This window comes from Triturus cristatus, chromosome 6 (genome assembly GCF_964204655.1).
Source record: "Triturus cristatus chromosome 6, aTriCri1.1, whole genome shotgun sequence".
In the NCBI taxonomy this organism is placed as follows: domain Eukaryota; kingdom Metazoa; phylum Chordata; class Amphibia; order Caudata; family Salamandridae; genus Triturus; species Triturus cristatus.
Genome location: NC_140589.1, coordinates 1123513709 through 1123536505, shown reverse-complemented (window position 1 = coordinate 1123536505; position 22797 = coordinate 1123513709). Strand labels below are relative to the sequence as shown.

General features: G+C 48.0%; 1 protein-coding gene across 2 annotated transcripts in view; it reads left to right on the top strand.

Annotated features, from left to right (window-relative positions):
* GALNT2 (polypeptide N-acetylgalactosaminyltransferase 2) overlaps positions 1-22797 on the top strand; it is a 948626-nt gene that overhangs the window by 312481 nt on the left and 613348 nt on the right. For both annotated transcript variants that reach the window (XM_085612020.1, XM_085612019.1), the window contains one exon: positions 19536-19689. In XM_085612020.1, the coding sequence (XP_085468146.1) occupies positions 19586-19689 (104 nt within the window). In that variant the 5' untranslated portion in view covers positions 19536-19585. The remainder of the gene's footprint in view (positions 1-19535; positions 19690-22797) is intronic.

Here is a 22797-nt window from a genome sequence, read left to right as displayed (position 1 = left end):
GTGCGAGTGCCGCAAAGACCAAGGAAGTAATGACAGCTGTCCCAAAGAGTTAATTTTGCTGATTTACATCAGCGGCATAAGGCGGGAGCGTCTGACGTCGGGCAAATCCTAAATAAGGAAGAGAAAACGCGCACCACCTTCAGAGTGATGTGCAGGGAAGGAGACTTGGGCTGCGTCACAGTGAGGTATGCCACACAAGCACAGCGTGACTCCAGGAAGCTGTTGTGCCACGAGCACATGCCGCACACCAATGTGTTGAATAACGTGACGTGAACAAACGCCGTTTCAAAGGTAAACATAAAACGGCATGACCGAATTTAAGCACAGAGTATGTACATAGAGCAGAAGCACATCTCATTTATCTTGCTGATCAATACTCACAGAATGATGGTGAAGAATGTTTCTTGAGACGTGAAGGACCCAATGTATTTCCTGTGTGGCAGATGTAGCCCTGTATGCAGAAGGTTACACCATGTATCCAAGATAGGTGCCAAAACATTTGTAGTGATGACGCTGGAGGCTTGTTCAGCTTGAAGTAGTTTATTTCTGTGGCTACATGGTTGTGGAGCCAGCAACACACAACAGCTCCATCAGACACAGCTGCAAGTTCTATCTCCTCTTCAAGATAAAATATGCCAATATCACTTGCCAACAAATAATATTCTAGTTAGTCATACAATTCTATATTAAAGCAACATGCATAACTAATAATAATAATAACCGCTTTATTCGATTTGATACACAAACCATAAAAGCATATAAATAACTGTTAAGAAATACTCTCACAAAGTGTTGTGAACAAAAGAAGAGAGAATTTATTCATCTAGATCCTTCAGAGCCTGCTCACAGACTCTTCATCCAACATTCTAAAGCGAGCTTTGCCTCGGGCTTCCAAGGCATGGCAGTACCAAGTCAAGGGAAGGGGGGAGGAAAGTAGGGAGGGGGGCGAGGAAAGAACAAGGGAAGTTACAACACACCTCCCTGCTAGAAGGAGGACAAAACCATAAAACATAGTAACATGGATGGACTAACATCACAAAAGGAAAAGTCGATGTGCTGTAAGAAAAACTACAAGAGAGAAAATACAAATGGTTACATTACATAATTGACTAACCAAGTCAACACTTAATGAGTGAATTGTATGACATAAGAGGAACTCCGAAAGAAAAATACCAAAAGGTTACATCTTATAATCGGCTTGCCAAATAGGTGGTCTGCGCAATCTTGTACCTTTGGGATCACAATTAACGGAGGCTGTAATGCTTTGACTGTCTCCACTGGGAGACATGGAACCAAGAACACTTGGGCAGCAAGCTATGTTGTCCATGCTCCAAGTGCTTCCTTCTTCCAGCACTACAGAATTGTTGTGAACACGTCTTATCCTCAATGGTTTAGAAAATGAGGAGATCTTGGATTTAGAAACAGTGGGTTTCTTGACAACCACCCATTGGCCTTCTCTCCAACTCTTGTTAGATGTACCCCATCTTGTGTCATACCTGTTCTTATATTCTAGTTGATGTTTTTCAACTCGTCTTAGAACAGAATCCCTGTCCACCCAAACAGGAGACCCACCATTAAGCCAGTTGGGTGTGAGTTTTGAACCAGGGTTCCTTCCTTTAAGAGAGGTAAATGGAGAAACCCCAGAGACTGCATTGGGTGTCGTATGATACGATCACAACATCTTTCCAACGGCTTCTTCAACCGGTTCATGTGAAACCAATGCTAGTTGAATGGTGTCCTTTAACATCCTGTTAGCCCTTTCTACCAGGCCATTAGCTTTGGGGCAGTAGAGCGGGGATCTGAAATGTGTAATAGATAACGTGGTCATAAACTGCTTCATCTCATCTGAAGTGAATTGAACCCCATTTTCTGTTATTATAACACTTGGAATGCCTTCTTTAGATAAATTTTCCCTCAAAAATTCGATCAATGATGTGGTAGAGATGGAAGAAACCACTCTCTTAACAATCCAATGGGAATGGTAGTCAATGAGAACGAACGTGAACCATTGAGAATGACAGAGCATGTTCAAAGGACCAATTATATCCAAACCTAACTTGTCCCAAGGTTTGGTAGGGATTGACACAGGCAAAAGTGGTGATTTGCGGATGATCTTAGTTTTGTCACTGGTACCACAAGCCACACAATTCTTTACTTGATTCTCAACCAAAGAGTCCATATTGGGGAACCAATAGTCTTGTCTGATTTTGCTTTTTGTCATGTTTCTTCCAGGGTGGCCTTTATGTGCAATTTGGATAATACGCTAATACATATTTTTTGGAGGGATGACTCTATTTCCTCTGTAAATAAGGTCGTTTACAATAGATAATTCATCTCTCACAATCCAGAACTGACGGAGAGCTTCTTGTAAGTTTGTTATGTGTTTAGGCCAACCTTTGCAAATTATATTCTTCAGTGTGACGAGATTGCAGTCATCCTTTAAGGATTTCTCCCATTCTTCTTTATTGATGGCTGGAATTTCAACTGCAAGGATGGTCTCATCAGGAGGGTTATACATGGGATCTTCACTGGTCATTGGGAGCCTCGAGAGACAATCAGCTACTCGATTATCGTTTCCTGGAACATAGATCATGGAGTAATTAAAACCTTGTAGACTCAGTACCCACTTGGAAATACATGGAGTAGCACTTTCTAGATGTTTTGTAGAGAATAAAGGGAGTAACGGTTTGTGATCTGTCTTCAATGAGAATGGAATTTCGCATAGGAAATACTTGAAGTGGTTTATGGCCCAGTAACAGGCTAGGGCTTCTTTCTCTATTGTGGAATAATTGAGTTCAGCATCTTTTAAGGTTCTTGAAGCAAATGATATCACTTTCTCTTGGCCATTTGCCCACTGTGTGAGTGAAGCTCCTAACCCCTTCATGCTGGCATCCGTAGTCAGGGTGGTTTTTGCGTTAGGGTCAAACGCGCTTAGGACGGGTGCTTCAGCAATAGCCTCCTTGATGTGTATAAAGGCATGCTGGCACTGTTGACTCCACTCAAATGATGTCCCCTTTTTTAGTAGTTCCCTGAGAGGGCGGACTTGGTCTGCAAAGTTCTTGACAAACTTGGACATATACTCTACCAAGCCCAAAAAGGATTTAAGTTCTTCTTTGTTAGTGGGAGCTGGAGCCAGCCTGATAGTCTACCAGGTTGGATTTGGGTTTGATTCCCTCACTTGATATAGTGTGACCGAGGTAGACTACAGACTCCACCCCAATTTTGCATTCGTCTTTCTGTGTGGTGAAACCTGCTTTACTAAGTCTAGTCAAAACTGCTTCTAAAGTTTTGTTATGCTCCACCGCTGACGCTCCGTGAATTAGGATGTCGTCTTGGAAGCAAAGCATTTTATCTAGACCTTGCAGTATGTGCTGCATAACGCGTTGAAATACCGCCGCAGCAGATGCTAGCCCAAACGGTAATCTTGAGAACTGATGAGCTCCGAACGGAGTTATAAAGGAAGTGAGGGGTTTTAACTCAGGATGAAGAGCAACCTGATGATAGGCTGAGGATAGGTCTAATACTGTAAAGAATTTAGCCCCTTGTATGGCGGAAAGCATTTCATTAATGTTGGGGAGAGGGTGTCTATCCACCCAAATGTTGGAGTTTAAATCTCTAAGGTCTACACATAGACGGATGCCCTTGCCTCCACCCTTAGCTGCTACTACAATGGGGGCCAACCATTCTGAGCTTTCGATCCTTTCGATGACTTTGCTAGTTTCCAACCTGTCAAGTTCCCTTTTAAGTGGTTCTCTTACAAGTAAAGAGATAGACCTGGGTTTGGGGACAATTGGTTTAGAATTCGCTTTGAGTTTAATTTTGTGAAGAAAACCTTCTAAAAGACCAAGATTGTCCGTAAATACCTCTGGAAATTTTTCACAAATTTACATCCCAATGTTTGATCTATCTACCAGGTAAACTGGTTCGGGCGCATTCGGGTCCAGTTTAATTCCTAGATCTTTCTGATGTTTCCATCCGAGTAAATTAGAACCATTTTTAGTGATGTAAACCTTTCCTACCGTTGATCTGTCTTTGAAGTCTATATGCATGAGTAGCATCCCAACTAGTGGTGTGGGATCCTGATTGTATCCTCCCGGTCTGATGTCTGGAGGCAATAGGTTGTACTTTTTTACAGCTGAATTAGCATGAAAAGTAGCTTCATTGATGAGAGTATATGAGCCGGCGAATACCTCATACTTGACACTGTCTAGGAATATTTCACACTTAGGGTACGAATTGCTACTACACTCAGTATAATTAAATACTTGGAAAACAATGTCCTCACCGGGAAGTTGTTGAACTGGATCACTCGCTACTATGTGGGTGATATTTTTTTTGGATTCACAACACACTTTGGAGAAATGATCTCTTTTCTTACATTTGCTACACATAGCACTTCTCGCTGGACATTTCACATTGTTAGCTAAGTGGTAAGGGTTACCACACCTGTAGCATCTTAGCTTGTTCCCACTGATAATTTGCTTCTCAGGATCTGTAGGTGGGGTTTTATGTTTAGTGTCCTTGCTAGAAATTTTGTTTACATTGTTTTCTGAAACTTGCTTAACATCAACTCCTTCTTTCATCTCATTCATACAATATGCAGAGTGTTCTATACTCTTAGCAATGTCAATGGCGCGTTTTAAATCTGGGGCTTCCGCTAAAAGTCTTTCTTGTATTTTCTTGTCACTAGTGCATCTGACAAGCTGATCTCTAATAAGAGACTCTGTTAAATTCCCAAAATCACAAGTAGAAGCTAAACCCCTCAATACTGCTATATAATTAATCACCTTTTAGTTTTTTCCCTGAACACGCAAAAAGAACTTGACGCTCTAGTACAATATTAATTTTTTCACCAAACTGTGCTTCCAATTTCTTTAAAGTTAATTGATATACATCATGTTGAACATCTCCTTCAACATCAACATTTACATTTTCAATAATAGAATCAGGAAGATCATCAACAATTTCCCTACCATGCTTCCACAGGTTGTGCAGGAGGACATGTTGCTTGCGTACTGCGGAAAACCTATCACCACCTATAGCAATAAGATACGATTCAAATAGATTCACCCACTTTTTCCATGGAATGAGGGGTTCTCCAGCTTCTTCAAGAAATGGAGGAGGTTGAGACATTACAAACGCAGACATGATAGAGAGAAAAAAGGAAAAAAAACAGGGGAAGAAAAGCAGGAGTAGAGAAATAAGTGAAGAAAATAAGCTGAGGAAGGAAGGGAAGAAGAGAACAATGAAGAAAACTAATAAACTGAAGAAACAATGGAAAAACAACAATAGAAAAATGCGAAGAAGGATAAGGAGACAGGAGCATAGAAGAAGCTAACCAGCAGAAAAAAACTGAATAAACAGGTTGAACAAAACAATTACAATATCTAATAATGAGCTGTGCCTGTCAGCGAGTAGGAGTAGGCAGGCAATTTAAGTAAGAATAATGACAACCAGGTGAATTTGTTCATAAACTTGGCAAGTTACTTCGTTAATAAACTGTCATGCGAAGTATAAGCTGAGCCTGTCAGTGAATGTAGCATGCAGGCTAAAACAAAAAATGAGAACTGTGAATAATGAGCAGAAAATCATGTGAAGTATAAGCTGAGCCTGTCAGCAAAAGTAGCATGCAGGCTAAAACCAGTAAGGCGAGATGTGAATATCGAGCAGTGTCTCCAGAGAGCAGTGTCTGCTGAGGAGAGCGAATGAAAGAAATTCTGTCACATGGGAGGGGCGGGAACAAACTCCGTAGCGCGGATCTCGCACACGGAAGCAGCCAAAGCGGATGAGGAGACGGAATGAAACGTTGCACCTCAAACTGGCACCATAGCAGAAACCACACAGCGGCAAGACTTCGAGGCAGACACAGTGAGAAATACACCAGCAGCGCTTCAATGTAGAGAGCGGCAGACGCCCGGAAGCAATACGGCTCTTACTGCAGACTTCAGCTGAAAACAACCTCAAGGAGTGGTGTTAAGAGCAGCGCAGTGGCGATGGGAACCAAAAGTCCGCAGAAACAAATCTGGGAGGCGCAAAGCTGGCACCAGTCTAAAACCGACCGAAATGTCAAATGCGCGTCCACCTCACTCGCCAGGAAAGATTACAGGCGGCACATGTGAACTCACCAGCAAAGAAGACACTGTCCCATACACCGTCCAATCCGCCAACCTTCAGAAGAAAAATTCGCAGACAGAACCAAGGAAGTGGCAGTGCGAAGCGGCAGGGGAACCAAGTCCTCACGGTGAAGCACGGTGAAGCAGGAGACGTCAGAGATGTTCACAGGTAGGAGGCAGGCAGGCAGCAAAAAGACTGGGGAAAGGATTCACACCGTCCCCAGCACGGTAAGTTGTCACTCGTCGCCAAAAATGTTAAGAAATACTCTCACAAAGTGTTGTGAACAAAAGAAGAGAGAATTTATTCGTCTAGATCCTTCAGTGCCTGCTCACAGACTCTTCATCCAACATTCTAAAGCGAGCTTCGCCTCGGGGTTCCAAGGCAGGGCAGTACCAAGTCAAGGGCAGGGAAGAGGGGAAGGAAAGTAGGGAGGGGGGCGAGGAAAGAACAAGGGAAGCTATAACAATCAATAAAAGAATCACAGAAATACACTTGACTAAAATGACTAAAATACAATATCATTACTAAAAATCAATGACCTACTATGTATCACCAGTGAAATAAAACTCATTAGTACACTCCATCCCCCCTTGTTGTTCTTAACTTTAGAGCGGCTCTTAAAAACTTTGCCACACAATAAAGAGTAAAGGCATCAGATGACAATTTTAAAAACAACAGGGCTACCCGTGCCTGTCTAAACCTAGCTTTGCTTAGCAGACCTTTTAAAAACAATTTCCTGGAGAAGGCATAGTACAGGCAGAGTAAAACTAAGTGAAGGGTGTCCTGCGAAGACTTACTGTTGCAGCCGCAGGGCCCCCTCTCTTCTGTGTGTTTCCCCAGTTCAACAGTTTTGCGCTGTGCCATTGCAAATGTTCAGTACAGTGTTTTGATATCACTTATGTCTTTTTTACTTTGTCTCTGATTTGTCAAATAGGTTTGTGCGACCTAGGTTAATAAAAGAATCCCTGACATATTTCAGCCATGGAATTTTTCACGCATACTCCAGGGAGAGACAGTCACGCACTACCATCCTTGTCAAAGGCACCTCATCATGAGCCCAAATCTTCAGCCAACATACTAGGGGCTTCACGCTCACACTGTCTGATATGTACCTCACCCCCAACTCCTCGTGTGCACAGTATGATGGGGTGTATTTGGGACTTTCAGCATACGTCTTAGATATTTATTCTCTTCCCTTTGCAAGTTGGTAGGTTTAACAAATCCCCACACCTCGCTACCGTAGAGAACTTTGGAACAGCAGATGGAATTATACAATTTTAAAATCACGCCTGGGGTCCAGCACCCCAACCTCTGGGCATAGTTTGCGATTGAACCCGTGGATCTAATCAAAGTCAGACATTTTTCCTCTATTAGATGTTTAAAATTAAGATGGTTGTCAAAAAACACACCCAAATAGGCAAAGGCTGGGACTTTACCCAGGGTGTATGAGCCTATGGTATAATTGTATTTTTTACTAGGCTTCTTACCCATCTCCATCACATATGATTATGCTAAATTAGAGGACATGTCCAAGTCATTCATGAATTTCACAAACCAATCTATTAGAAGTTGTAAGCTATGTGGGGTGAGGGCCAAAAGCACCGCGTCGTCTGCATAAAGCAGTACCGGGACTGTTCTGTCCCCTATTCTGGGTACGTCAGCCTCTATGTTCTGCAGGGTGGCATCGAGCCCAATAATATATATAGTAAACAGGAATGGCGCTAAAATACATCCCTGTCTAACCCCACTAGAACACTTAAAAAACTCTGTGACTTTCCACTCCTTTGTGTATCTTACAGCTGCTGTCATGTTAGAATGCAATGACTGTAGGATGTTTAATAAAGCTATGTCCACCCCAAGATCCCTCATTAAAGCCCACAACTTATTACGATTCACCCGATCAAAGGCCGCGGTGAGGTCCATAAAGGCTAGATATAACACCCCAGCCTTCGCTATAGTATATTTAGCAGTAATAAGGTACAGGGTTGAGACACTGATCCACAGTGGATTTTCCTGGTCTGAACCCATATTGCTCATCCGTAATAATTTGTGCCTCCTCGGCCCAGATCGTCAACCTGTGTAAGAGCACCCGCCCCAGGACCTTAGCTGCGACATCTATAAGCGATATTGGTCGGTAACACTATGGGCTGTCCCTGTTTTCATTAAAAAAAAATTATTAGGGTTTTGCTTGCATTTTGTTACATTATACTTTCACAGGTATAAGCGCCAATCAATTTATTACATCATCATGAACCTTTGTGTGATCGATAGTGAGTGGGTGCTGTAGTCCATTAGTTGCTGAAGTCTCCTGTCATGACCGGTAGGACGTGTCACCCACTAGTTTGCTCTGCCCGGTCCCCGCATATATCGGCACAGTAATGTCTACAGCTTCCGTCTCCATCAGGGTCAGCTCTGCCTCCCCAGCTTTGTCTATGCAGCATTCCCTTCTTTCCCAGATGCACTGTCAGGTCATGTAGCTAGGACCACGGCGTGTGAGCCGCCAACTGGGGCAACTGCCGCCTACGGGGCGGCTTGGAAAGGGCCCTAGGGAGGGGGGGACCCCCAAACTGGGAAAGAGAAGGGGGGGGGGAGGGAGAAGGAAGGGAGTAGGAAGTGAAGTATGAGAGGGGGGAAGGGTGCGGGACTGGCGAATGCGAAGTTCTCGCGGCAGATTATGTATGGATCGATGGCGAGTGCGTGCGGTGCGGTGTGTCCTGGGGCTCACCTGAGGGAGGGGGGGGTCCGGGCCTGTCAATTGTCGCTTGTCGCGACGCAGGGGGTTGGGTCCGTACTCGCTCTCGTGTCTAGATGCGCTACCTTCCTACTGAGCCGTCCGCGTCCTCCACCGGTTCGGTGCGGTCAGGGGAAGCAGGAGAGGCGTGAGGGGTGGGCTGTGTCGCGTCCGGGACCTCTCCCAACGCGTATTTTTGCTTAAAAAGGATGAGGAGTTGTGCCCATTCCATAGATATCGGGCGTTTACGGGCGCCCTTCGCCTCCTCCTCCCTCAACAGCTCCTCCTCCGCTGCTCCCCACTTGAGCACTGCTCCCGCCCTACAATGCATCGCAATGTTCCTCTTCGCGAGGAGCATGGCCAAGGACATAAATTTCCATTGTACCTTCGCGGTTTTCTTCTTCGGGGATATCCCCAGCGCACATTCCTCCCATGTGGTGGCTGTTGGGATTTCGGTCGTAGCTCGAACGGTTTGGTACACTTCTCCCCAGAAAAGTTGTATGGATGGACAGGCCCAGAACATATGCTTGAAATCGGCGTCTTCTAGTTGGCATCGGGGGCATTCAAATCGCGTATCGGGGTAAAACCGGTGGAGTTTGTCCGGAGTAAGATACGCCCGGTGGAAGATATTGAATTGAATATTTTTAAAGCGCGCGTTCCTGGACACCTTTTTGGGGGACTCCAGGGCTTTACGCCATTCCGCATCGTTGAATACTCGGCCTGCATCGTCTTCCCACGTTTCCCTGAGTTTGTCTAGGGAGACGCCCGCCAACTCCCGGATCGCTTTATAATGCCAGGTGATTAGGTGACTGCCTGCTCCCATACGCAGCACTGTGTGTAACACCGGATGTGTCGGGGGTTCCCCATTGTGTGGGTTCCAGAAGCGGCCACTACTTTCCAGTATTTGCCTGTGCCTCAGGAATTGTCCCTGGGGGAGGTCATACCACTCCACCAGCTGTGCGTACGTCCTCAACTGCCCCTCTTGGAACAACGCCTCCATCTCTGTGACGCCGTGGTCCGTCCACACTTGGAGGGCTCTCGCGGTATAGTACCCGTTCCGCTGGGGGAAACCCACCAGGGGGAGTAGGGGGGAATATATTGGCCGGCCCTTTGACATGCGGTGTATCCGCATCATGCATCGGCGGGCTATGGCGACCTGAAGCGGATGTGTGCGCATTGGTTTAGAACCCGGCAAGAGCATTCGCCGGATCACGGGTAGAGGCAGTCTGCCTTCTTCTGTGATCGTCTCCTCCACGTGCCGTTTCGCCGTCCACTGGGACAGCCACTGAAGTTGTGCCGCGAGAAAGTATGATTCGAAGGACGGTGCTCCCAGGCCTCCGGCCGTTGTAGGTAGGTACAATGTATGCAACGTTACTCGGTGCCGGCCGCCTCCCCATATCAAGGTTGCTAACAGCGTGTCTAGTTCCCGAAAAAACGCACGTGGTGGGATTATAGGAAGGTTAGCGAAGTAGTAGAGCATTCGCGGTACCATAATCATCTTTGCAATTGCGACGTGCCCTATAGGTGCTAATGGCAGCGTCTTCCAGAACCCCACTGCTGAGCGCAGGCTAGTCAGCGCCTTTTGGTGGTTTCCCTCGAAGAGGTCTCTGGGGGAGTGGTAGAGGCGCACCCCCAAATATCTGGGGGGCGTCCCCTCCCATTTCAACGTCTGAGCGCCTAGCGTTATCGTCAGAGGTCCTACATGAGTACCCAAAGGGAAGATAGACTATTTTTCCCAGTTGACCCTGAGGCCCGAGGTGTCCCCGTACTCTTGCAGTGTCGTCCAAATTGACGTGAGGTCAGCCGATATATCACGGACGTATATCAGGAGATCGTCCGCATATAACGACACACAATGGGTGACGCCCCCTATGGGAATCCCCATTGCCTCCCCCTCCCGTCGCAACCTTATGGCCAGGGGCTCCATCGCCAGGGCGAAGAGGAGAGGAGAGAGGGGGCATCCCTGCCTGGTCCCGCTGGTCACCGAGAATGGAGCCGATACAAGTTTGCCGAGTCTCACTCGGGAGGTGAGGCCCCCGTACAGCAGCTGGGTGTAGGCCAACAGCACGGGCCCGACACCTACACGACGCAAGACCTCGAATAGGTAAGGCCACCGCAGGGTATCAAACGCCTTCTCCAGCTCCAGGACCAGGCACGCCACCCGGGGATATCGTTCTTTCGTCCGATCCTGGACGTGAAAGAGGCGGCGTAAATTATGTGAGGTGTTACGTCGGGGAACAAACCCGCACTGGTCTGGATGCACCAGTGTTGGGAGAACCTGGCTGTATCGTTCCGCCAAGATTTTCCCTAGGATCTTGCAGTCCGTGTTCAGGAGTGTTATCGGTCGATAGGAAGCCGGGAGCACGGGGTCCCTGTGAGGCTTCAGGAAGGTCACCAAAATCGACGTCCGCATCGAGTCTGGGAGCATTTTACGGGTTACCGCCTCTTCGTATATGGAGACCAGTCGCGGCGCCAACAGTGTCGCGAACGCGTGGTAGAACTCGATCGGGAATCCGTCTGTACCCGGCACCTTTCCGCGGGCTAGGGCCTTAATCGCTTGTTTCACATCGGCCGGTTTAATCTGTTTGTCCAGTTCCTTTCCGATTACGGGGGGTATCTTGGGTAGTGGCGACCTGCCTAGAAAGCCGGCGAGGTCTCTCGGAGGTCCGACCCGCGGGGACCGGTATATTAGGATGCGTAGTATCCGTGGAAGATGCGTAGGATATCCGCCTGTGAGGATTTAAGCTGCCCGTCTGGGGTCATGAGTTCTGTGATAGGGTGTGGCGCTGTATCTTGTTTGGCCAACCAAGCCAGGAGAGACCCCGCCCTATTCCCCTCTGTGTGTCCTTACCGCGTACGCGCGAAAATTGTATTTACGCAGGTCTCGCAATGTTTCCGTGTGGGAGGATTTGGCCGCCGATAGTTGTGCCGCTGTGGTGTCTCCCTGATCCACCCTCTTCGAGAGCTCCATGAGCTGGGACTCCGCCCTCTGCAAGGCCTTGTCCAGCACTCTCCTGACCCCAACTACTTGCTGGATGCAGTGGCCTCTGGCGCTCACCTTGAATGCATCCCACTCCACCGAACGTGTGGAAGCCGTGTTGTCATTCCGTCGGAAGTGGCCCTGCATGTACTCCTCGAGGGTTTGACGGAATACCGGGTCTGTGAGGCATTCCCGGGGCATCCTCCATGTTGGAATTGAGGGGTGAGGTGGTTTCCATCGGAGGACCGCGGTGTGCGCATCGTGGTCCGACACTATTCTGCCTAGATAGTCTGAGTCCTGTACCATGGGCACAAGCGACGTTGAGCATAGGAACCTGTCTAAACGGACCCTCAGATCGTGTGGGATCGAATGGAAGGAGTAGAGTTTCGTAGTGGGGTGGCGAGTCCTCCAGATGTCTGCTAACCCCCATCTGTCTGCCCATCTGCGGAGGTCTGCGGCTTGCTTGTGTGCGGAGGAGTGGGCCTGCGGGGGGTGTGAGCGGTCTAGGTGTGGATCCAGAGTACAATTGTAGTCCCCTCCCAGGAGCCATGGGACCGACGTGTGCTGTGCTAATGTGTGTGTGAGTTTGCCCCAGAAGCCCTCCTGTTCTGTAGTAGGTGCATATATACTCCCTATCAGTAGTTGTTGACCCTCTAACAGTCCCGTCAGTATCGCATACCGGTCCTCCCTGTCTACGAGTCTGCTTTGCTCTTTGAATGGCACCCCCGGTCTGATCCATACTAGCGCGCCTCTGGCGAATGCGGAGTAGGCCGTGGCACATATTATGCCTCGCCACTTCCTCCGTAGCCGGTCCACTTCCCCCGCCGTCAGGTGCGTCTCCTGTAAGAGTACAACTTGGGCCTTCTGTCGCTTGATGTAGGCATAAATAGAGTATCGCTTGCGGGTGGTGTGCATGCCCCGGACATTTAGTGTCAGGAATTTTATGTCTGTGTTAGGAGAGGCGTGAGATATGTAGTGGGAAGTCATGTGTATGCGTCCTCGTTGTATTGTGGACCCCATGGCCGTGGCTCCCAGCCCCTCGCCCGCCACCTACCGTCCATCTGTGTACTGCATCGTCTGTGAAGATCGTCTTGCCCGCTTCGGGAATGGTGGGGAAGGAGTATGTAGGGTAGAGGGGTGAACTGTAACAACGGTGGGGACCAGTCCCAATACTGGGGGCGCATCGCGCGAGGCGATGTGCCCAAACTGGTTATCATGGTGAAAGTTTAGTTCGTAACTGTGGGGGTGGTGGTTCTGGTGGCTGCCGACTCTCGCTCTGGCGGCTGCCCGTTTAGCGTTAATGTCTATAAGTGTCCTGCCTCGTGTCGGGCTCTTTGGCTGTTCTGTTTTGATCGATTCGTAGGGCCGTGCGTGTCCGTTTCCTTTCTGATCCGATCGGTGGACATCCTGTTAGATGAGTGTGTCTGCGGTCTGGGGGGTCACCACAGGGGGTGTCACCGAGCCCTCCCGCGACCCCGGTGTGGCACTCCTTTCGTCGTCCGAACTGAAGATGTGGGGTCATGCTCTGAGTCTGTTTCCCTGTCCTGGGGGCTTAGAGTGGCCACCGCCTGGAGAGCCTTCCGACTTTCCGCCATGATCTGTGCGAGGTCCGGGGAGTGGTAGTGCCGGTCTGTGCACCAATCTGCGTGGAGGAGGTCCCCCGGTGTCGACGACCCGAGCGCCCGCGTGTCCTCTTCGGGCGCGGGCCGGGGCTGTCCCCGGGGTGCCGTGCATGTTGTTCCGCCCATGTCGCCGCTTCTCCTGGGTCCGTGAAGAAGTGTGTCTCACCTCCATAGATGATCTTGAGGCGGGCCGGGAAAAGGAGTGCGTATTGTATGTTTCTCAGGCGCAGGGTGCGTTTCACTGCCAGGAAGGTGGCTCGCCGCTGCTGGACCGCCCAGGAGTAGTCCGGGAACAACATGACCTGTTTGTCCTCTATCTGCAGCTGCCCCCGTTGCCTGGCTGCTCGTAGGATAGTGTCTCGGTCCCGATAATGGAGGAGCTTGAGTAAGAACGGGTGGGGAGGCATGCCCGGTTGCGGTCTGCGTGCCGGTACCCTGTGGGCCCTCTCCACAGAAAAGAACGCTGTGAGGGCGTCCGCTGGAGTGAATGAGGCTATCCAGTCGGTGATATATTTGATCGGGTTAGGCTCTTCGACTCCTTCCGGCAGATTCACGATGCGAATGTTGCTCCGCCTGGAGCGCCCTTCTAAGTCGTCTGTCTTATCCTCTAGAGTCTTTATCCGAGTTTGGAGGTCCTGGAGCGAGTTGTCATGCTGTTGCACCTGCGGTTCCAGTGTCTGGATAGTGCGTGCGCTTTGCGCGACTTTGTCCGCCAGTTTCCTGTGGTCGTCACGGAGGAGGCCCAGGTCCGATGCCAACTCGCCAAACCTCCCCTCCATTGCCACTCTAGATTGTTCTATGGCCGCCAAGACCTGATCAAGCTTCCTGGACGTGTGGTCATCGGCGACGGGCCCAGCGGCGTGGGGGGGTCCCTTGGATGTTGATGCGGTCATTCTAGACCGGTGCGAGGCTGGTGGCGCCCCGCCGCTTTTTGGCGACCCATTGTTGGGGGGGACCCTTCCCGTGTTGGTAGGTGCGCCCGTCCACCGGTGCCCACACCCAGGCTGGCCCGGCAGGCCCGTCCTCATGGCAGGCTGGTCGCCCTGGAAGGGGGTCACCTCTGGGTCGTGTCCCGTTGTCCCGGGAGTGAGCGCACTACCCGTGCCCTCCCTGGTCGTCGGCTCGTCAATGTAGGGCGTCCGCGATCCTCCAGTGTCCACGGGTCCGCTCCGCTCTCCGTATGGGGGAGTGTGCTCCGCTATCTCTGGTCTGCGGGGGGTGAAGTCGAGCCCGCTCTCCCGCCGCAAAGAGGTTCCCACCGTGGAGGTTCACCGGTGGGTCTCTCGCAGCTCGGCCGACCTCGCTGTGTCCGCCGCGCAGGTTCTGCACTCTTCTCGTGCTTCTCGCCCCGACAGTCTCTCAGACACGATGGGGTGTGCACGGCTGGGCTCCCTCAGGGCTGCGCTCCACGCCCCCCCGCTGTTCCCGCCACAGAGTGAGACGAGTGGCTGTGGGTAGTCCGGGGTCCACCTTGCTTTTTCCCTGATGGCCTGGTCCAGTACTCCGCACCCCGCCCGGTGTGTGTCCGCTGGTACCCGCTGAGGCTGTGGTCAGGGCCCCTCGACCCGGGTCGCCCCCGAGGGTAGCGGGCGGCTCCCCCCACCTCTGCCGGACGATCCGCCGTCTAGCACCTCCGGGTAGTATACCGGGCAGGGGTCCCTCGGTATCGCCACGATGCGAACGCCCAGACCGGGGCTCACCTGCTATGTGGTTCACGTCGTCAGGTCGCCAGCCCCTACGCAGGAGTTCAGCGCGGTATCCATTTCCGCCGCGCAGCCATATGGGGGGAGGGGATCAGCGTTCTCCCGCCATTCTGACACTGCATCCGCAGCCGTTCAGGGCTCCACCCCGGGCCCAGCCCGGCCCCACCGTCATGGGACGTCGATGCGGGTGGCCGCGATCTCCGGCAGGGTCAATCTCGCCACGGGAGCCTCCGCGGTGCCTCCGTCTCGCCGCCGCTCTCTCAGATTGAGCGCCTGCCCGCCATCTTGTCTGCGGATCAGCTAGTGGCCGTGTGTTGTCCCCGGCACCACCACAGCCGCGTTCCCGGAGGTCTGAAGCCAGTCGGAGGATCCGCCGCTTCTGCTGGGCTCGGTCCGACAGTTTCCCGGGTAGGTGGAAGCCCGGGGCAGGTAGTGCTGTCGTTGTCACGGGCCGCTGAGCGGGAGCCTCAGAGAGAGGAGTCCGCCATCTTGGCTGGCTCGGCCACGCCCCCCTATGGGCTGTCCCTGTTGTGCCTTCTTAAAGATCTGCACGATTATGGCAGAGGACCAGGATGCTGGCATGGTTGTGTTTATTGCTGCATTCAGAACCCTTGTTAGGAGAGGGGCCCAGACCTCAATATTAGATCTAAAAAGGTCCGGTGGTATCCTGTCTGGCCCCGGGGCCTTGTTCCTCGTCAGGCCTTCTATGCTTAGGGTAACTTCATCCAATTTAAAACAAGCATTGGCATAGCCAATAGGTCCCGCCTTTGGAACCTTATAAGTGTTTAGCCATGCAACAGTTGCATAACTAAATACTTATAAGGTCCCAAAAGCGAGACGCGAAAGTGAAAGTGATCACGATCACGATCACAATCAAACATCAAAGCGGCCGTGCGGCCGCGAAACCGAAAGTAATCCTGGTAAAGCACGGCGCGCGCGCCCGCGCACATGCACTGTAGCTCTAGGCTGGCCTGGTAGCATTTTTTGGAGCCCTCTCGATGGGCGGAGCTAGAAGTCCACACCTGAATACAGCATGCTTGGCATGGACTGCCCAGGCTCGACCTAAAAATGGTGAAAAAAACGATTACAAAATGTGCCGCATTATGTCGCATAATTTGCCTTATCTTGTGGCATAATTTACTAAACCCTGTGGCATAATTTGGCCCTTTTCTGCACCATTATTCCTGTGGTCCTGCCCTTGACCAATGTGTAAAGCCACCTCTTTCTCCTACCAGCATGCTTCAGCTCTGTACCGGATTGTCCACCTGCCGACGCGACACCGGCACCATAGATCACTTCAGGGGTATATATTAGTAGCTCGGCTAAGCTTACTACTAAGGCTGCATGTGACTCAATTTAGGTCATCCGCCAGCGAACTACTGACGGCTGCAAAAACAAGCATTGGCATAGCCAATAGGTCCCGCCTTTGGAACCTTATAAGTGTTTAGCCATGCAACAGTTGCATAACTAAATACTTATAAGGTCCCAAAAGCGAGACGCGAAAGTGAAAGTGATCGCGATCACGATCACAATCACAATCAAACATCAAAGCGGCCGTGCGGCCGCGAAACTGAAAGTAATCCTGGTAAAGCACGGCGCGCGCGCCCGCGCACATGCACTGTAGCTCTAGGCTGGCCTGGTAGCATTTTTTGGAGCCCTCTCAATAAGTCTCGCCAGACCAGCGCATGCGCTGGGTCAGGCGAGACCTAAACAATGGGGCTGCAACCTATTGGCATGATTAGGATTTGCTGTTCGCCCTGAGTAGCAAGATGATTATACAATCCCTGGAAATGTTCCTGCCATTGATCTGGCAGGATGTTGTTACTTAACCCTGGCTTATTTGGGTCAGAAAAACAGGGGTTGTTAATTACTCTCCTGAAGCGAGCAGAGTCCTTCGATCCTGCAGCCTCTGTGAGTTCTTCTCAGATGGCACGTTGTAACTTCCCCTTTCTTCCTTTAAGAGCTAGGTTATAGCTTGCTCGACAAGCAGACACCAGTTCCCTATCTCTAGGTTTCTGCTTAAGAGCCCCTTTTAGCATTCTCATGGCCTTCGAGCATTGGCTGTCAAACCACCTGTTGGGTGGACTTCAATAGGTTTTCTACCAGTTGTGCGATATTCTTGAAGGCCTCGATTAGTTCCACCCCTTCTACACTTGGGTCTAAACATTTCAATATTTCCTGCTGCCCTTTATCAAATAAAGAGGCATTAAAGGTTCCAGGGTCGACCTGAGCCCATCTGAGCCTTCTACCTTGGTCAGTAGCAACAACTTCCGTACACCCTGCTTGCTTAACCATCACTTGCCACTTTGACTGTATCCCGAGGGCTAAGATAAGGGGGTTGTGATCACTAAACGCACTGTGTTCGATATCAAATCTCTGTACCCCTCCCTTCAGTACGGGGGTGACGAAGATGAAATTAATAAACGAGTGACAACCTCTCTCTTTATAAGTGGGGGGAAACAGGCTGTTCTTTTTATAGGAGTGCATATCCATCGTATGAACTAACCCATGTGATTATAATATACCAGTGAGTTCTCTTCCCACCAGGGTATGTTCCAAATGAGGGCCTTTCCTTAATGGGCAGGATAGCCAATCATCCTGTGCCACCATCAATTGGGGCATTGGTGACAATTAAAGTCTCCAACCAATATCAATTGGGATTGAGCCATCCCCTTCCCTCGTGTCTTTGCTAGACATGTTTTTAATTCATAAAAACTACTCGCACCCTGCGTGTTTGATATTGCATTATAGAAATTAATGCATAACTGATTTCTACCTAATAGCATAAAACAAACTAGATACATACTACAGAATGTTCAGCAAGAAAATATTCAATAGAGATCTACATTTCTGTTCGCTAACAAAAATATCTTGGATGTCGACATCCAAAATATTTCTGGATTTTGAGGGAAAAATACATTTTAAAAAGCCACTAGAACAAAATTCTTAGTCGATCATACAGTGTATAGTAATTTTATTGATGGTGGCCTATTGCTCCATGTTTGAACTCTCACTCTGCAAAAGATAAAGCAGTTTTTACTGCATCCATCTCAACATTCATCTGTCAAGGTCATTTATAGGGTGGATGCCATTTGGCACTCCGTGCACACCTTCACCCTAAAGAACTGTCTGGACTTTATTAAATGTGATGTCCGGTTTGGTGGGGAATTCTATCAAAATGTATTTATGTAACTTAGTGTGCTGTTATACATATTTTTATCAGATTCTGTTTTTTGTTCTTGTGGTGGTAATCTTTCCTTGTTGCTTCCTCTGACCTTATCACCAAAGGAGGCGAACAAAAAACATTTGACCCTACCACCTGTCCTTTGCTGGTGACAATGTGCCAGTCTTATATTAAATGTTTTTGTCCTACTGTAAAGTTGAGGAAGGGCTATGACAGTTTATCACATAATCCTTTGGAAGGTACTCCAACTGGTGACCATAGTGACCCACGCCATTTATAAATGTTCTGTATAAAATAAGAGATTGGCAAAGTTTCCTTTACAATGTCTTTGCCTGAAATAGAGGGGTTCAAATGATGCGACAGTGCCTAGATCCCTCAGCAATTCTTTAGTTCAGGTTGTCAAGCTAAATGTAGCTTATCTTTTTAAAATCCCACATACATCTACTTGCATGTGACACATCAGCTAACACCATTTTCGGCCATGCACAGCAAAGTATCTTCTTACTTGAGCAATCACAGATTGCCCTGTGGCTTCTATAAGAGGCAGGGAAGTGATACAGAAATTCTACAATATAATACAATGAAATATCAGTGGTTTACTCTTTTTGTGGACCTGCACACCCACCACCATCATCCACCCCTGTATACTCCATTTGTCTTCTAATTCCTTTATTTTTGTTGCACGGAGTTAACTAAAAGTCACATTCATGAAAAATGCCCTGGGCTTGTATTGAGAGAGAAGGTATTGTGCTAACATTTTTCAGAAGAATCCAAAAATGTTGTCGCTGAAGGGCTACTAGTTAAATTTTGTTGATGCCAGCGTCTGGATCAAGTAATTGTCTAGTGAATAGCTCTCGGTATCTATCTTCTGGTTGTAACTTGAGTCCCAAGTATGTAGCCTAAAAACATGAGGAGTATTATCCAGATCTGCTGCAATTTGCATCCAAATTTACTTTGGATGGTCATAGTTCAAGATTACACCATCTGTGACATCTCCAGAACTTGCCTCTCTAGAGTAGGTGTACATTTCGAGGGTGTTCATGACTCTAGAAAATGTTCAGTTTGTTTGATCCCTTTTGTTTCTAATTGCTTGTGATATATTCTGAACATCACATTAGTTTCATATGAGGTACAAGGCTGTATTTTTCAGGTTGGAATCAGGAGCTATCATGTGTTTTGTTTGCGCTGTCTCTTTCTGCAGGGAAAGTACGATGGCAAGATTTCAATCAGGAGGCCTATGTTGATGTCACGATGGTACGACCTGGTCAGGACCCATATGCACGGAACAAATTCAATCAAGCAGAAAGTGACAAACTGCAGATGGACCGGAGTGTTCCAGACACCAGACATGATCAGTAAGTACAGAAGAGCACAAAGGCAGTTCCCACACTCTTATGCTAGGTGTGTAACGTTTTCACACTGTATCTCACTAACCATTCACTGCCAAACATTCTGTGCTCTCCGATTTTCTGTGAATTACCACTCTGTTGCTTTGGCCATGTGTAAAATAATTAGAAAAACAAGTTGCCAATTTACACCTTTTAAACAACAAAGAAGCTTTAATAATCACGACTTTTTTTTTAAAGGTGATTGCCCTTCCTTCCTTCTGACGGTATAGTCTGTCATTACTACTTTTTATTTAGTTTTATTAATATGGTGCTTTGTGCCACCCAATTACCAGTTTCAAAGCACAATGAATATTTACAACTAGACCTTTATTCAACCAAATGATTTTAGGATGCAAATACAAGATGACTGAACTATCCTAAGGACAAAGTAGCACGAGGTTGGTGCCTCTGAGCGAGGGGGTGAGCAAATCGACAACACGTCGGGATATACCATAGGTGCCAGTGACTCTTCCACAGATCGATTTACTTTGTTTGTCTCTACGAAGTCATAGCTTTAATTTGAATATGCCAACCTGCCATTTTCTCCTGTTGCCATTGACACACAGCTTTATTGACTGTATAATCCCCTAAATGTTGACTTGCTTTCTGCAAGTTACACTTCATTCAATGCTGTGAAAATTTTACTTCAATATATGTAAAACCACCGTGACCTTCCGCTAAAGCAAGTTACACAGCTCACTCTGTAGATGCTATTTTCTTCAAGTACAAATGAATGTCTTACCATTCTTCATGTTGTTTTATTGTAACAGTTTAAGGAAAATGCTCCTTAATCTAGAGTTTTGTTAATGTTTTTTCACTGGTTCCTGAATAGCCCATAGAGACGAAAAAAGATCAATGTCAGCAGGGAGCAAGGAGTTTGCAGTCACTCACATTGATTCCTGGGCAAACAAACAACTATATTTTTGGATAGGTTGGACAACCTTGGACCATAACTTTCTTCTGAAAATGGGTAATTCGCTCAATAGAAAAGTCCGTCATGTTCAAAGAAATAGTGTAGATTTTAAAACATTGGTTTCTTTAAGCAAACGTTATTGTGACGATGATTCACGAAGGCATTTATCAGTATGTGAATTAGTAACTTTGTGTACTGGTGTGTACTTTGTGTACCTATATCTTCTGGACCAATTTTTCCATCTTAAAGCAAAAGAGAGAAAATAGCACTACTCGCATCTCATACCAGCTGCTGTTCTTAACATTTCCAGTGTCTTAAGTTTGAGATGCTAACAGCATTCGTCATCTCACACCTTCCTTCTAACTTTTTATGATACAGTTGAAAGGCCAACTTCCCTCCATGTCTGTATTTAGCAATCCATTTCTTTTATAGGGTTTGCACCCTATATTTTTTCATTTTGCAGTCCCTATAGTTTTAAAAAACATTCATCAGGACAGTCATGCCTGGACCTGAGCTGCTTCACAGTGATTTAACCACATTTATTTCTTGAGGAAAGAGTCATTTCATGAGATCATCAAACAGGAATTGGGCTTTCAGAGTCTTAATAGAATATATCATGGATTTCAGACCAGATCCAGATTACTTTACCCCAGCAATGACTATCCAGTGCCTCCATGAGGTGCCATGCTGCATTAGCCACAAATCCACCTGCCCAGGAGTGTGTTGCACCTCCTGGAATAATTTGGTGATACCTCACTTCACATTGGCGATGAGGATGTGATGCCTCAGGGGTGCCTACTACTTTGCTGAGAAGAACGAGAATTTCAACACAAAGCGATATGAGGTTTCCTCTGTATATCCTTACTTCACAAGTCTACCTTCCAATTACATTGACTAACAGGTACTGTTGTTTCCACTGCTGCCCTTGTCCCTGCTTTTTGACTTTTAGCCTTTCTCTGGAGATTTTGGGCCTAAGTAAACTTACTTCGCGCTTCCCTGCTGAGGTTAATGTGCTCGCTGATTTATGTCTCGTTGGGAGGGTCGCTCGTGACATTTTCAGTGTGCTCATCAGGATCATCGGGCTCTGCAAGCCATCTGTCCTTCGTTCCTGCAGTCATTAGGTCATACGTGGAGGAGAGAGAGGCACGAAAACGTTCTCTCTGGCAACGTGTGGAAACAACGGATTTCATCAGACCCACAGCATGCTTTGAGACGCTGCCGGAAGACTTCAATTGGATGTTTGGCAACAAGTTATGACAGTCTTAGAACATGCTGCCTGGCAATGGGAGTAAACAGTGGTTGTTGTCATTTCTGAAGCACGCATTCTGATAGCGCTTTAACCCGTTTACCGCGACGGTAATTCCGCCGTGGTGCGGGGCGTTCCATTAAGTGGGTGGGGCCACGTCTGCCAACGGACGTGCGCTGCACTACCGAGGTAGTGCTCGCTACGGCCGTTGGCCGACGGGCGCAACATAGGGGTTAAGGTTTCTATTGGCTGCTAGAGAACGTGCAATGACAAGGTGGAAATGCACTTCCTGGCAACGTGTGAAAACAAATCAGGAACATGTATTCTGTCACTGCTTAGCAACCATAGCATTGCGTAAAGGATTTCTCTGCCTTCACATGCAGAATTTGGACGTCTTGCTTCATTACAATGAGCTGTCTTTGTGCTGCCCTATGCTCCTGAGTGGTTTGACTCTGTTGATCTCCCGGCATGCTGGGGCAGGCTTCACTCATTTTGAAGTATTAACTAAGCCTGGTGAATGTTTTCTGTCTGTCCATTGTTCTCTGAGGAGTTTCAGTGCATATCAGCATATGTAGTATGTCACAGTTTTTACGTATGACACATGGATACACTAGGCCCGTTAAAAAAAGCCATTTACATATTCACTTTCTTAAGTTGCCTTCTCTCTGTAAACATGCTAACATTTGACAAACATTCATTTGCGTGCACATGTAGGATAATATTCTTTGAACTCAGTTTTGCTTACAATACCACTCCATAGGCACTCTATCAAAACACCTTGGACATTCTGTACACGGACTAAATTCATCATGCAAGATTTTATTTGTTTTGGCTGCTTGACAGAGCTATCACAATAGAATAAACAATAGTGGCCTGATTGGGGCACCGACACGGTAATATGGAGGATATATATATC